This window comes from Haliotis cracherodii, unplaced genomic scaffold (assembly GCF_022045235.1).
Source record: "Haliotis cracherodii isolate W230 unplaced genomic scaffold, xgHalCrac1.p SCAF_17, whole genome shotgun sequence".
NCBI lineage: Eukaryota > Metazoa > Mollusca > Gastropoda > Lepetellida > Haliotidae > Haliotis > Haliotis cracherodii.
In genome coordinates this window covers 549,905-563,464 of record NW_027266272.1, presented here as the reverse complement: position 1 = coordinate 563,464, position 13,560 = coordinate 549,905, and the positions used below count along the sequence as shown (strand labels likewise).

Below are 13,560 nucleotides of genomic sequence, written 5' to 3'. Positions count from 1 at the left end.
CAAGTCATTCTCTGTATTATCACCCAAGTCATTCTCTATATTATCAACCAAGTCGTACTCTATATTATCACCAAAGTCATTCTCTGTATTATCACCCAAGTCATTCTCTGTATTATCACCCAAGTCATTCTCTATATTATCAATCAAGTCGTACTCTATATTATCAACCCTGTTGTTCTCTGTATTATCACCAAAGTCGTCAACATGATAACTCCCTGTCGTTCTCTGTATTACCACCCACATCAATCTCTATAGTATCACCCAAGCCATTCTCTGTATTATCACCCCAGTATAACACGTAGTTCTCTGTATTATCACCCCAGTCGTTCTCTATATTATCACCCCCGCAGTTCTCTATATTATCACCCAAGCCATTCTCTGTATTATCACCCCTGTCGTTCTCTGTATTATCACCCCAGTTTTAAGCGTAGTTCCCTATATTATCACCCATGTCGTTCTCTTTATTATCACCCCAGTCGTTCTCTATATTATCACCCAAGTCATTCCCTGTATTATCCCCCCGGATCTTCACGGGTAAACCTGATACCACTGTACAGTGTTTATTAGCTCCTGACAACAGCTGAGATTAGTGGGTCTGAGAGGGACTTACTCATCTGCATTATTGATTGACCGGTCAAACCTCGGCTCTTTCGACGTGCAGTTCCAATATTCGACTGTGGCACCGCCCCCTCCATCCCTCTGCTCACAAGTGTAGTTCTCCGTCTTGGACGTGTATCTGTCACCAGTGTCTGTGAACAGTCAGTACCTGAGTGCATGATTGAATGTTCCATGTATCAGGTGGCAGTATTCAAGCGATGTCACACGCCAGCATGTTCATAATCGGGACGAGGCAAACAAGTGGTTGATAGCGTGAGCACCGCTTCAAGGGATTTGAGAGCAGTCAGAATGTGTAGACAGGTAACTTCGCTCCACATTAAGATCACATCTCCTCGTTGTGTTATTGTTGCAGCAACACATCTAATGAGGAGATAAACCTACTGTTTATTCAGAGGTTTCAAACGTAGATTCGATACCTGTAAATTTCACTCGACCATGACACGATCAGAAAATAGTGAGTGAGTGAGTTGGGTTTAACGCCGCTTTTAACAGTATTTCAGTTATATCGCGGCGTGTCAGCTTAATGTGGAAGGAAAGCCCGAAGTGATGCAGGTCCCAGACGTTTACCACTTCGTTGAAATCCTTGAGCACGGGGATTGTGCTGACAAAGCTAGTAACATAATCGGGGCGAACCGGGATTCGAACCCACAATCATAGGTGGCGCAACTCTGCACAGCGAATCGCGGCGCCTTAGACGACGGGGCCACCCGTGCCATCTCAATGAGAAAATAAACGCGACCTCTTTGGTAAAAGGTGAATTGATGAGATAGGATCTTAATATTTGCAGATGGTTAAAAGATCGAGTTCAGGGATCAGAGGAGATTTTTGTTCTGCATTCAGTTTTCTCTATGTGCACAAACCATAATTGTTGCCATAATACTTTAAGCACTTCCGTGAAACACGTTACAGTAACCTAGCTCAGATATCCGGTAAGCATTATTCAACCTGGCATCCCAGAGACAATGAAGCGACCCAAGAGTGTTTGGCTCTAAAGAGCACGTCACTGTCTCCAGACAGGAAATCTAAGCATTGTGATGCCCTAGACATGACCTCTCGCCAAATGTCAAGTGTTCTGCCTGAATTACATACAATCCAGGAACGGGTGATTCAGTTGCATTTATAAATTAAGATCAGCACTTGAAATTACCGTCCTAACGAGTCTGGGATAGAACTGTTTCTGTCTGTGTCTTTGTGATGGCCGTGTGTGTGTGAGTGAGTGTGTGTGAGTGAGTGAGTGAGTGAGTGAGTGAGTGAGTGAGTGAGTGAGTGAGTGAGTGAGTGAGTGAGTGAGTGAGTGAGTGAGTGAGTGAGTGAGTGAGTGTGTGTGTGTGTGTGCTTGATGGGTTTATGTGCTAGTGTGTGTCTGTGTTAGTGTGTATTTCTGTGCGTGTGTCTGTGTGATAGGTGTGTGTGTCTGTGTTTATGTATGTGCGTGTCTGTGTGTGTCTCTGTGACGGGAGTGTGTGTCTGTGGTTGTGTATGTGTGTGCCTGTGTGTGTGTTAGTTTGTGTGTTTGTGAACTCGTGATTCAACTGCATTGATGAAGCTAGATAAGCACTTGAAATTATAGCCCCAACGAGTCTGTGATTGAACTGTTTCTGTCTGTGTCTTTGTGATGTGTGTGTCTGATTGGTGTGTGATTAGTGTGTGTGTCTGTGTGAAGGGTGTCTGATTAGTGTGTGTGTCTGTGTGATGGGTGTGTGTGTGTCTGTCTGTGTGATGGTGTGTGTGTCTGTCTGTGTGATGTGTGTATGTGGGTGTGTGCCTGTGTGATGGGTGTGCCTGATTGGTGTGTGATTAGTGTGTTTGTCTGTGTGATGGGTGTGATTCAACTGCATTTATGAAGTTAGATCAGCACTTGTGTGTGTGTGATGTGTGTGTGTGATTGGTGTGTGTGTCTGTGTGATGTGTGTATGTGGGTGTGTGTCTGTGTCTGTGTGATGTGTGGGTGTGTGTCTGTGCGTGTGTATGTGATTCAACTGCATTTATTTATCAGCACTTGAAATTACCATCCGAACGAGTTTGTCTTTTTGTTCTGTCTGTGTCTTTGTGATGGCCGTGTGTGTCAGTGTGTGTGTGCGTGATGCGTGTGTGTGTGTATGTCTGTGTGTGTTAGTGTGTATCTGTGTGATGGGTGTGATATTTTGATGGGGTTGTGTCTATGTGAAGTGTGTGTGTGTTGGGTGGGGGGAGTAGGGGTTTGTGTTGTATGTGTCTGTGTGTGTCTCTGTATGTGTGTTTGTGTGTTAGTGTTTGTCTGTGTGTTAGTGTTAGTGTGTTAGTGTCTGTGTGCGTGTGCGTGTGTGTATATATGTGTGTTTCTCTGTGTGTGTGTGTGTGTGCGTGTGCGTGTGTGCGTGTGCGTGTGTGTGTGTGTGTGTGTGTGTGTGTGTGTGTGTGTGTGTGTGTGTGTGTGTGTGTGTGTGTGTGTGTGTGTGTGTGTGTGTGTCTGCGTGTGTGTGATAGGTTGGGGAGGCGCTATGTTTTTGGATTAAACGTACATCCTACCTGTGGCTATCTTTGTGTGCAGGACACTTGCCACGGCACTGGTCACGCCAAATGATGAGTTTCTCACATAGGCAGGCTGTGGGTACTGTATCTTTGTGTCAAATTGAGCTGCCCCGTCTATCTGTAAATAATTAAATCCAACTTGGTTGGACCAAATGACGTCCACTGTGTCGATATCAGGGTTGGAGGAATCGGTGATGAATTCGTACATGACCATTCCATTGAGAGCTGGATTCGTGGACACTTTTCGACTTTCAAGGTGAGCGCGGCATTGCCAGATCCTAGGTGCTTGGTCCCTCACTGTCGAGATGAAAGTTATGTCATTGTTTGGAAGCCATTCTATACCTCTGTATTTGGTCACACCTTTTCAAGGATATTTAACACGGTGGAAGTGTTGGGAAAACTAATAGCAAAATAGCAATCGGACGGTTAGTCGGACATTAACATGGACATAGACATTGATATGGACGGTGACATGTACATTGATATGGACGGTGACATGTACATTGATATGGACATTGACATGGACATTGACATCGACAGTGACATGGACATTGATATGGACATTGATATGGATGGTGACATGTGCATTGATATGGATGGTGACATGTGCATTGATATGGACGGTGACATGTACATTGACATGGACATTGACATGGACATTGACATGGACATTATTGTTTTGTGTTCAAAGAGTGAATAATTATGAACCTTAGCAGGCATTAACATAAATGAATCACTTACATGTCAAGCAGGTCTTTTGTGTGAATCCTGACTGGCAAGTGCAACTTCCGGAGCAGATTCCTGGGAAGCACGGGGATCGGTGAGAGCAGGCTTCAACTGAACGAGGAAACAGAAAGGTGAAGTACACACTCTTTAACCTTTGTATAGGTCAATAGGTCACATCTATGTAAAATTTGAATGGGACATTTGGGCACGCAGTAAGCATCAACATGGACACCAACTCCTTGCTAATTTGTTTCATATGTAGATCTATGCTTGCTTTTCTTTTCGTTGTTTTAACGCCGCACTCAGCAATTTTTCAGCTATATGACGACGGTCTGTAAAAAATCGAATCTGGACCAGACAATCCAGTGATTGACATGATGAGCATCGATCCACACAATTGGGATCGATGACATGCATGAACCAAGTCAGCGAGCCTGACCACCCGATCTCGTTAGTCGCCTCTTACGACAAGCAAAGTCGCCATTTACGACAAGCATGGTTTGCTGAAGACCTAAGATCTATGCAAAAAAAATCAGAGACACAAAACAAGACTGTATGACAAGAGGGGTGACTTCAACTTTCCCATCATGTGGAGGATTATCCCAGCGACTCCAGCTTGTGAGGTCAACAGTTCACAAGTTGTGAGGTATAATCGAGCATGCTCTTTCTACCAAGTTTCCAAAGAGCATCATACCCTTGCTCAACAGGTTTGTATTAGGATCAAACATTCAAGGTCTTAGGACTCCAACATTGAAGTTCTTAGAAAAGTTTGTGATAGACGCGTGAACAGTATTTCCGTATTTGACGTATCAGTGTCCAAGTTGATGTGTGATGCTATTCTGTATTTTGATCTGACCACATGTTCCAGTGTTTGTCCAGGTGAACACTTGACTTGTCTGTGCATGCCTGGTATCATCACTATTCAACCGTGTTTCCTAAACTCATTGCCATGATATAGTCGGAATCGTACAATCGCCTTTAGAAGATAGTTTTCATGATATGATTATATAAAGGGGTGTGGCGCTTGTATTCAATACTCTTGGAATTGAGAAAACAAGGTAATTATCAAGAAAAGAATTCAGACGCAATGAAATATCCCACATATTTTCCAGAACAATATAATACGTGTTTTTCAATTAATCAGAGCGCAGCACAAACTTCCGTTATTCTCCACTGTTTATTGTCGTTGTTCTGATGGTGTTCCTCATGCATACGTCATACGTACTTCCTCGACAACTCGGACCAGCGTAACCAGCTCGGCATGCGCAGTTGCCCGGGTTACTGCATGTGCCACCATTGCCGCACTCAGGATTACAGACAGCTGCAGAATAAAAAAACAGATAAGCCACTCAACTGATTTTTTAGCCACTCAATAGTTACACTCAACAGTAAAACCACTCAATAGATAATAAAGCCATTCAATAGATTATAAAGCCACTCAATAGATAATAAAACCACTCAATAGATAATAAAGCCACTCAATAGATAATAAAGCCACTCAATAGATAATAAAACCACTCAATAGATAATAAAGCAATCAATAGATAATAAAGCCACTCAATAGATAATAAAGCCACTCAATAGATTATAAAGCCACTCAATAAATAATAAAGCCACTCAATAGATAATAAAACCAGTCAATAGATAATAAAATAACCCAATAGATAATAAAGCCACTCAATAGATTATAAAGCCACTCAATAGATAATAAAGCCACTCAATAGAAAATAAAGCCACTCAATAGATTATAAAGCCACTCAATAGATAATAAAGCCACTCAATAGATAATAAAGCCACTCAATAGATAATAAAGCCACTCAATAGTAACACCCAACAGTAAAACCACTCAATAGATAGAAAAGACAACAGCAAGGACGTGACAATGATTACAGCAGGACTGTCTGTCAGTAGACAAATCTCATGTTCAACAAATTGCCTTCTGAACAGTCATGTCCAGCCGTAGTATTGCTGGAACATTGCTCAAAGCGGGCGTAAAATCCAACTCCCAATCCAACTCCCTTGCTCACTGAACACTCATGGATTCAAAGGCTTAGAACAATCAATCAAGCAATGGCTGATCAGGACAATCAATCAGCCCATGGCTTATCTGGACAATCATTCAACCAATGGCTTATCAGGACAATCAATCGACCCATGACTTATCTGGACAATTCATCTACCAATGGTTATTGCCTGACAGTCTCATGTGTTTGTTTCCAGGAAGATTGTAGCAAAAGACTACCAGTAGAGGGAAGCCAGATACTTCTCTCTAGATCAACAATACAAGAGAAAATGTTGCATCCCAGTTCAAAGACTCCATCACCTGATCCCGGATCAACAATCAAATCGACTGCTTCCAGGAACAAAGATATTGCAACACTTGCAATGGTTTTCGGGAACAAATATATATTATAACACGTGCTATGCTTCCAAGAACAAATATAATGTAACACGTACGATTGTTTCCAGGAACAATTACATTATAACACATGCAATTGCTTCTCGGAACAATTATTCTGTAACACGTGCGATTGCTTCCAGGACAAATTACATTACAACACATGCAATTGCTTCTCGGAACATGTATTCCGTAACACGTGCGATTGCTTCCAGGACAAATTATATTGTAACACGTGTGAGTGCGTTTTGTAACAACGGCTATGGACGCCACACATCCACACATTTACCCTTGAAGGGAATCCTGGAGTTCCCAGCGCCCGTTCAAACTGATATAATAATATATTTCTGTCTAGTGGAACTGAAATGATTTTGGGGAGCGAACATTCAAAAGAAAGGACAAAAATGAATGAAGTGCGCGTGGCTATTTGGCGAGTAGAGAGGCATTGTGATTTGTTTGGTTACATGGTTCTCATAGGGAAATTGTTTTATCACACATATTTGTTGCAGGATACCCAACATATTCACCGAATATTTTCCTCTGATAAAAATGATTTTTGTAAAGTATGAGTGAACCTACGCTGATCACAGCGCCTGCCCTTGTAGCCTGAACAACAGTAGCGTTCCGTCCTTATAACAGCCTTCCATACGGTCTTATAGGCGCAGCACCTGCAAACACGGAGTCAGAATGATGTGGTGAGATGAATTGCTGTTCAGAGCACGGACTGTTCATGAATCATTAATCTTTTTATCATGACATGCTATATATACGTCAACATATCAGTTGATCGCGTCCGCCGTGACACACCTATCATACACCCTGACACAACCAGCATACACCGTGACAAAACTATCACACCATGACACAACTATCATACACCATGACACAATTATCATACACTGTGACACAACCATCATACACTTTGACACAACCATCATACACCCTGACACAGCCATCATACACTGTGACACAACTTTCATACACCCTGACAGAACTATCATACACTGTGACACAACTGTCATACACTGTGACACAACTATCATACACTGTGACACACCATGACACAACTATCATACACTGTGACACAACTATCATACACCGTGACACAACCATCATACACCGTGACAAAACTATCACACCATGACACACCATGACACAATTATCATACACAATGACACAACTATCATACACCGTGACACAATTATCACACACTGTGACACAACTATCATACACCATGACACAACTATCATACACCGTGACACAACTATCATACACCATGACACAATTATCACACACTGTGACACAACTATCATACACTGTGACACAACCATCATACACCGTGACAAAACTATCACACCATGACACACCATGACACAAATATCATACACAATGACACAACTATCATACACCATGACAAAACTATCACACCATGACACACCATGGCACAAATATCATACACCGTGAAAGAAGTATCATACATCGTGACACAATGACACAACTATCTGACACCGTGACACAACTATCATACACTGTGACACAACCATCATACACCGTAACACAACTATCACACACCGTAACACAACTATCTTACACCGGGACACAACTATCATACACCATGACACAACTTTCATACACCATGACACAATTATCACAAACTGTGACACAACTGAAATAAACCGTGGCACAACTATCATACACGGTGACACACCTATCACATCCCGTGACACAACAACCATACACTATGATGCAACAATCATACACAATGACACACCTTTCATACGCTGTGACACAACTATCATACACCGTGACGAACCTATCATACACCATGACACAACTACCATACACCGTGACACACCGTGACATACCTATGATACAACATGACACACCGTGACACAACATGACACACCGTGACACAACATGACACAACTATCATACACGTTGCCACACCTATCATACACCATGACACAACCATCATACACTGTGACACACGTATCATGCACCATGACTCACCGTGACTCACCGTCACATCCTTGACACACCTACCATACACTGTGACACAACTATCATACTCAGTGACACAACTATCATACACCATGACACAACTATCATACACTGTGACACAACTATCATACACCATGACACAACCATCATACACTGTGACACACCTATCATGCACCATGACTCACCGTGACTCACCGTCACATCCTTGACACACCTACCATACACTGTGACACAACTATCATACTCAGTGACACAATTATCATACACCGTGACACAATTATTATACACCGTGACACAACTATTATACACCGTGACACCAGCTGACACACCTTTCATTCACCATGACACACCTATCATACACCATGACACACCTGCCATACAAGTATCTTTGATGCCAATGGTAAATAGACCCTGTCATTCAAGGATTGAGGCTTTTCTTCATGACGTCGTTTCACGATCCCTGTGATGAGTGAACAGTAATGTTTGTATGATACACGGATATTCTTGATCAAAATAATGACTAGAAACTTACGCGAGCCATGTCCTGAAGATACACACACGTACTCTCTCGGTCGTGCAGATGGTCCTCTGACAGAAGCCCCTGTAACAGACAATTAGGCCATTACTTACCTTGAACCCACATTTCCAGTGCAGGATGACCACACTATCAACATAGGGTCAGTTTGGCTGCTGTGACAAACACTAGGATTACTAAACGGCCAAACTCTGAAGCCGCAGATTCAGATACCAGGATGGCCAGCATAGTGTCAAGTACAAAACCCTGTATCAGACAACAAGACTATGAATCAATACTGTATGATTCCTTGAAACAGATATAAAATGTCATCGAAGGGTCTATTCGTAATGCAAATAAAACCTATCTGTGATATATCGTGTCAGGTGATAAGGGTGTATCCCATAATGACAAAAACCTTTACCAAAGAACATATGTGATCAAAGAACACAAGTGATCAAAAGTCAGGTTAATAACACTCTTCGAACAAATGAAAAAAATCAAAGTATGGTTACATATTAAAGCTCATGTAATACATTACAACTGATAAAATTTGTGTATTTTGTTAAATTTATGATGATCACGGAGTTTATACTGTGATTAAATTTATGTAAGATACTGACGACCAACTTGAGGTGTTTTGCTAATATTAAAACTCCGTCAACAAGGAAGTAAATCTTCGTTCTGTCATCATAAGATGGACGTGCATAATGCTCTTCAAGTACACAGATAGAGCAGATGTATGTCTCCACACTCAAGTCCACAGATAGAGTAGATGCATGTCTCCACCTTCAAGTACACAGATAGAGCAGATGCATGTCTCCACCTTCAAGTACACAGATAGAGTAGATGCATGTCTCCACCTTCAAGTACACAGATAGAGTAGATGTATGTCTCCACCTTTAAGTACACAGATAGAGTAGATGCATGTCTCCACCTTCAAGTACACAGATAGAGTAGATGTATGTCTCCACCTTCAAGTACACAGATAGAGTAGATGCATGTCTCCAGCTTCAAGTACACAGATAGAGTAGATGCATGTCTCCACCTTCAAGTACACAGATAGAGCAGATGTATGTCTCCGCTCTGGCACGAGTATGTATTCCCGAATCACTCTCACATAGTGATGCCACCAGGTGTTGGCGTCAAGGTGTGTCTATCCTGCCCCACCGGTGGCACCCGTCACAAACACATGCAAGTGCAAGTCAATTGTTCCCCCAACGCAATATGGGAATATATGGTACGAGTCGAAATACGGAATTGCATTGGACATCACTTTTGTAAAGATGCGTCAAATATGGAACTGTTCTCCACATGACTACCTTAAATTATTTTTTAAACTTTAGCCACACATACAACGTTCGAGAGTGGTTCAGTAGTAACAAAGATATAAGTGGAAGGTGTAGAAATGTATGGAGATCAATACGTTCTTCGATTTGTTTTTAACGGGTTTGTAAAATATTATTCAATATTTTTTTCTCATAATTCCTTAAATATCAAACTTTCATCGGAAGTTACATGCTGATGAAATAGAATTGACTGATGGGACAACACGTGACGTTAAGACGGTTTCCGGTCAGCAGAGATTGACCATACACACTCTTGCACCGAATTTAGCTGTGGTCCCTTGGTGCAGCAGGGATATAAAGGAAACGTTATGTAACGATCAACAATAGTAATGATGATGATGATGTTGATGATGATGAGCAAAGTGGCACCATGTGTTTGCATAACTATCCCCATCACAGACAGTCCGTCTATTCCCCTATGGCACAATGGTAACTATGATACCCGTGGTGTTTGTAATGGGACTCTTCCTGGTGTTTGCCGTACGGCTTCATAGCATCAGCGTGTTTCATATATCATCCCAGTTAGATCTACAATATACATCCTCGAACACCACTCCAGATGTATCCTGTAGGTCAGATATGTGTCACCCCTCCCCTCTCATCAGCATGTCCTGTCTGATCAGCGCGGATGAGCAGCACTTGTGCACGATCACCAACTTTGGGAGACGATACTTCCTAGTGTTTCTCAGCAAACGGAATTTCGGTGAAATAACTGTGATACATGTGGAGTCATATATTTACTATTTAACAATTGCTGCCATACATGTAGAGTCATATGCTTACCATACAGCAATGACTCTCGGACATGTAGTCGTATACTTGCTATGTGCTATATTACACCCTGACCATGTAAACGTATACTTGTTATGTGCTATATTACACCTCTGACCATGTAATCCTATACTTGTTATGTGCTATATTACACCCCTGACCATGTAATCCTATACTTGTTATGTGCTATATTACACCCCTGACCATGTAATCCTATGCTTGTTATGTGCTCTATTACACCCCTGACCATGCAATCCTATACTTGTTATGTGCTATATTACACCCCTGACCATGCAATCGTATACTTGTTATGTGCTATATTACACCTCTGACCATGCAATCGTATACTTGTTAAGTGCTCTATTACACCCCTGACCATGTAATCCTATACTTGTTATGTGCTATATTACATCCCTAACCATGTAGTCGTATACTTGATATGTGCTATATTACACCTCTGACCATGTAATCGTATACTTGTTATTTGCTATGTTACACCCCTGACCATGTAGTCGTATACTTGCTATGTGCTATATCAAACCCCTGACCATGTAATCGTATACTTGTTATGTACTATATTACATCCCTGACCATGTAGTCGTATATTTGTTATGTGCTATATTACATCCCTGACCATGTAGACGTATACTTGCTATGTGCTATATTACACCCCTGACCATGTACTCGGATACTTGTTATTTCCTATGTTACACCCCTGACCATGTTATCCTATAATTGTTATTTGCTATATTACATCACTGACCATGTAGTCGTATACTTGCTAAGTGCTATATTACACTCCTCACCATGCAATCGTATACTTGTTATGTGCTATATTACACCCCTGACCATGTATTCGTATACTTGTTATGTGGTATATTACACCCCTGACCATGCAATCGTATACTTGTTATGTGCTATATTACACCCCTGACCATGCAATTGTATGCTTGTTATGTGCTATATTACACCCCTGACCATATAATCATATACTACCTATGTGCTATATTACACCCCTGACCATGCAATCGTATACTTGTTATGTGCTATATTACACCCCTGACCATGCATTCGTATACTTGTTATGTGCTATATTACATCCCTGACCATGCATTCGTATACTTGCTATGTGATATATTACACCCTTGACCATGCAATCGTATACTTGTTATGTGCTATATTACACCCCTGACCATGCATTCGTATACTTGTTATGTGCTATATTACATCCCTGACCATGCATTCGTATACTTGCTATGTGCTATATTACACCCTTGACCATGTAATCGTATGCATGTTACGTGTTACGTGCTATATTACATCCCTTACCATGCATTCGTATACTTGCTATGTGCTATTTTCCATCCCTGACCATGTAATCGTATATTTGTTATGTGCTATACTACGCCATGGTCATGTAGCAGTAAGCTGTGTCAGAGTTGCGTCCCTTGGGCACGACCGAAACCTATGATTGTGGGTTTGAATCCCGTGTCTGCCTGAACGTGTGTCTGGGTTTGCCGGTGTCCCGGTATAAACTCTCCCCCGTACAAATTTTCCCCCCGGAGATTTTATACCGGTACAGATTCTCCCCCGGAGAATCTGTTCTGAAATAAAATCTCCCCCGGGCGGATATGTTTCGCGCCCCCCTCAGTATAAAGTCTCCCCCCTGATTATTCGGTTTGTTGTAATGTCTTTAAGTACTTTAAAAAATAGATTATGAAATATGGTCATAATGAATTGATATTTCAGTATATTTTATTTGGTAACTGTACCTTCCATCCTAAAATAATTATAAGACATAATCATACCAAATAAATTTGAATGAAATGACTTAATGTTACAAATACATGTACGGTTACTGTTGTAACAGAATTCAGAAATCTTAATAATACTCGCAAACATTCGGTTTTAACACTAACTATGTAAAAACTGTCAATATATCCACGCGCGCCTCCAGCTCAGGCTGTCCGTTATACTCTGATTTTAGATCTAAAATATATTCCTTAATACAGGCTACGATATGAAAATGGTATCAGTGTAATATCAGTGGCTAGAATATCATGGTGCAAGCAGGTTTCTGTTAAACATACAACATCATAACTGTCTAATTCAGCACTGATAAAATCTACTTTGTCTTTAAGACTGCGTACGTTTAGATATATAATCTTTAAATCTGTACTATGCAAAGGTCCTGGATTCGGATGGATATCACCGCAGCAGAAGAGAAAAAGTAAAACTAAGAATGATAATCGGAAATTATATTAGCAAAGTAACCCAAAATATAGAGAAATGTGTATCATCTTCCCGAAATGATTAGCATGTAGAATAGATTCAAAAACACCCACTATCAGCCTGTATTGAACATCAACCGGCATCGACAAAGCAAAGTGATCATGTAATTGTTACAATCGGGCTGGCGGTGAATCTGAGAAGGGATTCATACGTTATATACAACTTTAAAAAAATATGATTATGAAAAACGAAAGGAAAAGTGCCCTCCCCCCTCACCACCCCTCCCACACCCGAAAAGAAAAAAAAACACCGCAAAATCAATAAAAATAAAAATCAACAAATAAAAACAAACAACCACACACACAAGTAACTAAATGTATATTTAGATAAATATATCACCCAGAAAAAATAAAGGACAGAAAAAAAAAAATAAAAAATAC

General features: G+C 41.0%; 1 protein-coding gene across 2 annotated transcripts in view; it reads right to left on the bottom strand.

Annotated features, from left to right (window-relative positions):
• The window catches only part of LOC139464810 (uncharacterized), a 60,804-nt gene that overhangs the window by 33,034 nt on the left and 14,210 nt on the right, over positions 1 to 13,560 (bottom strand). Inside the window, exons 2-7 of one of the 2 annotated variants that reach the window (XM_071246328.1) lie at positions 8,787 to 8,855; positions 6,833 to 6,921; positions 5,081 to 5,176; positions 3,871 to 3,966; positions 3,127 to 3,426; positions 611 to 749 (exon numbers count right to left, since the gene is read on the bottom strand). In XM_071246328.1, the coding sequence (XP_071102429.1) occupies positions 611 to 749; positions 3,127 to 3,426; positions 3,871 to 3,966; positions 5,081 to 5,176; positions 6,833 to 6,921; positions 8,787 to 8,855 (789 nt within the window). The remainder of the gene's footprint in view (positions 1 to 610; positions 750 to 3,126; positions 3,427 to 3,870; positions 3,967 to 5,080; positions 5,177 to 6,832; positions 6,922 to 8,786; positions 8,856 to 13,560) is intronic. The other variant, XM_071246329.1, reaches the window with a different exon arrangement.